The sequence below is a fragment of the Triticum dicoccoides genome, chromosome 3A (genome assembly GCF_002162155.2).
Source record: "Triticum dicoccoides isolate Atlit2015 ecotype Zavitan chromosome 3A, WEW_v2.0, whole genome shotgun sequence".
NCBI classification, from domain to species: domain Eukaryota; kingdom Viridiplantae; phylum Streptophyta; class Magnoliopsida; order Poales; family Poaceae; genus Triticum; species Triticum dicoccoides.
In genome coordinates, this window is record NC_041384.1 from 586170938 (window position 1) to 586175221 (window position 4284).

The 4284-nt window shown below is 43.8% G+C and overlaps 1 protein-coding gene across 1 annotated transcript; it reads left to right on the forward strand.

Moving 5' to 3' along the window:
• Positions 1-282: 282 nt before the first annotated feature.
• Positions 283-4042, forward strand: LOC119269380 (WAT1-related protein At1g09380-like). The gene is made up of 7 exons (XM_037551205.1): positions 283-695; positions 2230-2292; positions 2378-2494; positions 2730-2982; positions 3121-3279; positions 3393-3544; positions 3681-4042. Exons 1-7 carry the CDS (start codon positions 481-483, stop codon positions 3865-3867), a joined length of 1146 nt encoding a protein of 381 aa, XP_037407102.1. The 5' UTR covers positions 283-480; the 3' UTR covers positions 3868-4042.
• Positions 4043-4284: the final 242 nt, after the last annotated feature.

Genomic DNA, 4284 nt, shown 5'->3' on the forward strand with positions numbered 1-4284 from the left:
CATTGGTCGCGACTCACGACCAACCAGAACCTCAGCATTTTGAAATGATGGACAGTTTTTTTTACATAGAAGACCGTCAAGACGCGGTTAAGTTAGTCTCGTTCAATCAAGAAGACTAATTGCGCACACGGCATGCATATTATACAAGGACGCACTGGTGTGGATGTGTGCTGCAATGGTCGCAGCCAGAGGCCGTCCCAGGCATCTGTCCCACGTCAAGCCAGCATAGCTAGCTTTTGTTTCTTTCCAACTTCTGGGTTTCTTGCATTGAGGATTTGATGCCAAACATGTGGCACAAAGCAAGAGCCTTAAGTATATATAGCCCAGTTTTTCATGTATATATGCATCCCCATTTGGATAGCTATAGCTTGGTATTGCTTGGTGCATTTACTCTGCATAGCTCAGTTTGCTCACTTGCTGCTGCGAACGCATCTTCAACCTCGGTACGATTGATCAAGCTGCAGGGGAACATCAATCGACATGGATGTCGCCGCTGTGGACAAGAAGAAGAAGGTGCTGCTGGCGGAGGGGCTGTTGCTCCCGCTGAGCATGGTGCTGGTGCAGGCCTTCACCATGGGAGCCCTCATCCTGTCCAAGCTTGCCTTCAACGTCGGTATGGCGCCTTTCGTCCTCCTCGCCTACCGCAACCTCACCGGTGCCATCACCGTTGCACCCTTCGCCTTCTACTTTGAGAGGTACATACATACTCTGGCCCTGTCGCTTCCTTAGCTAGGTATTTGTTCTGTTCTTGTTTTTTCAGACAGCGTCTCTTCTTTTCTTCATGTCTTATAGACTGTAGGATAGTGTCCTACTCTGTTTTGTTTGACCGAGAATTAGCCTGACAATTACATAAATTTGAGTTGACTCAAGTTGCTTACATAGCACAAAACTTGATGGTGTTCGGATCCAAAACTGTGTTCAGTTTTTAGCAAACAAAGTGCTGCAACCTCTTAGCATTTTTTTTTATTTTGTTCATGTTCACTGAAGTATTTGTCATTTATTCTATCTTTGTCCCTTGTGTGAAGTCCTAGATTTTTTTATATCACCGTCCTGTCAGATTCCATCGTGTCGTGAGATCGACTAAGAGATTTGTTAACACAGTCGACTAAGAACTATACATACTAATATTTAAAATTTTGTTGACTAGTCGTAGCAGAACACTACACTAGATTATAGTATTAGAAATAATTTAATAAATCTCAAAATGAACAGAAAACTGCACCACCGTTGTTTTCCCCACATGCTATGAACAATCGGTGAAATTTATTTTACTAACCTTATATTATACTCCCTCCATCCCATAATATAAGAGCGTTTTCGATACTACACTAGTGCCGAAAACGCTCTTATATTATGGGACGGAAGAAGTATATGCTAATGCAGGTATACTGTGGTTTCTAGTTTTGAACAACAACAAAGTTGGTTCTACGGGTTTCATTTCACCCACATAGGCAGTTCCAAACATACTGACGGTCAAGTAGAAAGTTCAATTGTGAAAAGAACATAGCATACTAGACTATTTATGTTTAGATTTCAAATTTACGTAGTCATTTGGAATGGCAATGACAAGAAGCACCAAAACTTTGTACTTATCAGAACTTTTGTCTTTACATTTCGAGGAAAGAAAACTAACAAGAAATAGAAAGAAATCAGATATACGCGTGTGTCAAGTGTTAGAAGAATGATAGAGACATTTCAACATTGAATCATGACATTTCCATGTGTTTGAAAAAAAAATTGAGCAAGTTTGTTAAGTACGTGCACAGCTAGTATCACGCAATTTCAGCATCGTCTCGGTTTAGTAAGACATGTGGTGGACAAACATGAAAATCGGTGCTTTCCTTTCCGTTCTATATACGTACGTTAGATACATCAATCGGCCTTGTTGTTGATGTATAACCGTATACCGATTCGGAAAGAAAACGCTGCTGCTGATCTATCACCCATACAGGAAATAGTATGCGTCAGGTCGAACTTTCTTGTTGGGCATCAGTCACATTCCACTTCATTGGTGCTTCCTTTGTGACGATCGGCAGGTCAAATTTTCTTCAGGAATACAACAAAATAATCTCGTATCACAGCACAATTTCTTAAAAGTTACACTTGAAATGGAACATGCTCGAACCGAACATACAAATTTCTTAAACCGTATCTTCGTTATATTCAAGTTGTTTTGACATACGGAATTTTCTCCAGGAATTTTACACTTACCATGACTGATGAATGCAGGGAGATGATGAAAAAGGTGAACTTGAAGGTATGGGGCTGGATCTCCATCAACGCTTTGTTTGGGTCAGTACTTGTCCCTTACTTTGAACAACCCTGTATATATATCGTACGTCCAGCATTCTAATTTCTTTTGGCAATTTGACATCAGAATTGTGCTAGCAATGGGACTGCACTACTACGGCCTGCGCGCCACCAATGCGGCCTACACTGTCAATTTCCTTAATGTGATCCCTGTTGTCACCTTTATCATTGCTATAATACTCCGGTAAGTTACATACATTGTCTATTAATCTGCATTGCCTAACTCTGTTTCAAAACGGATGGAGTAGTTATTTACTACATCACAGGTGCACAAATAAGGCCATCATGAACCTAACTTTATTGCATAGACACATGTGCTGACTACTGACCTGTATGACCATTAGGCCATGTAATGTTGGGAATGGATCTGGCTTCATTGATCTGACAGTCTGAAAATGCTGGTCTGCAAACCTATTCAGAGTAGAGCGGCTGAAGATTGGCACATGCCCAGGCAAGATGAAGGTCATCGGTGCGGCGATTTGTGTGGGGGGGACCATGGTGATCAGCATGTACAGAGGCAAGCTGCTGCATCTCTGGCCTACCCACCTTCTGAAACCGGAGCTGCAATCGGTTGGTGCGGCATCCTCTGTCCCTGACCACCACAACATGCTCATCGGCACACTGTTCTTAGCCGGCAGCTGCCTCAGCTACGCCTTCTGGTTCATCATACAGGTTCATCTAGCATAGTATCATACAGATTCTTCATTCATGTCGCAGCAATAATACACTTGTGAATTGTGATGATACAATTAATTGTACCTTCCCAAGAGTTTCGTTAAATTTCCAATTCAAATGAACTAAATTGCGCAGGTTCGAGTGTCCAAGGAGTTTCCGTCCAAGTACTTCTCGACAATGCTGGCGTGTGTGTCGGGAACCGTGCAAGCGGTGGTGATCGGGGTCATTCTCGACAGGCGTCCAATGGCATGGGCGCTCAAGTGGAATCTGCAGCTGCTCACCGTCGTGTACTCGGTAATTAAGTGGCCAGTAGCAATTTGATGTGACCATTCGTGAGCTCATCAAGCCTCTTACATGGATATGCTACAGCTTGCACGGTCTGACTACTTTGCACATGCGTTATTCAGGGGGTGTTCAACACTGGCATCACCTTTTGCTTGATCTCGTGGGCCGTGTCTCGTCGCGGGCCAATATATCCTTCCATGTTCAACTCGCTGTCGCTGATAATCACCACGGTCCTCGATTCGGTGCTGCTTGGCACCGATGTGTCTGTGGGGAGGTGAGAATGGATTTCTGTCATGCGCATCTTCAGAAATTGGATGGTCGTATGGGATGCATTTACTGTAGCGAATCCGGCAAGCTGCTAACAGTGATGTTACTGATGCATATATATCGAAACCTGCTTGTGTTTCCAGCTTGCTGGGAGCGCTGCTGATCATCATCGGGCTGTACGCCTTCCTCTGGGGGAAAGGGAAGGAAACGCAAGAGCAGCGCAAGCAAACCAGAGAGGCGGCGAACGGAAACGGGAGCGCGGCGGGCAATGGACTGGACAGCGTGCAGGTTGGGAAGCACGAGGTGCGAATTCGCGTGGAAGTGAGCTAGCTAATTATACAGACACATATATAGACAGTATTGGCGCAGAAGACAGATGAAAGGAGTCAAATCAAGATGAACAAATCTCTGAGATCAGATGTATATACATATGTATGTATGTCTTATGCAAGACTCTTATTTTCTCGAGATAAGAACAACTCTAATAGATTCTTTAAAATCCTCCCACCCTCTAAAATCGTCAAAAAATAGACAAAACAGACTAACATATTCCCATAAAGCATTCATATCCCTAGAATGTTTACAGGTTCCTCTAGGCTCTAGCCCCCCCTCCCCCCACTAGGTAAGAAGGGGGTGTAGAGGGCACTATGGACTAGTAGTTTTTTAGCAAAGAGTAGTTTGGTTGGTGACCTGGGCTCTTCTTACCTGGGGAAAACTAGCGCCTGGCATGGGCCTGAATTTGCGTTG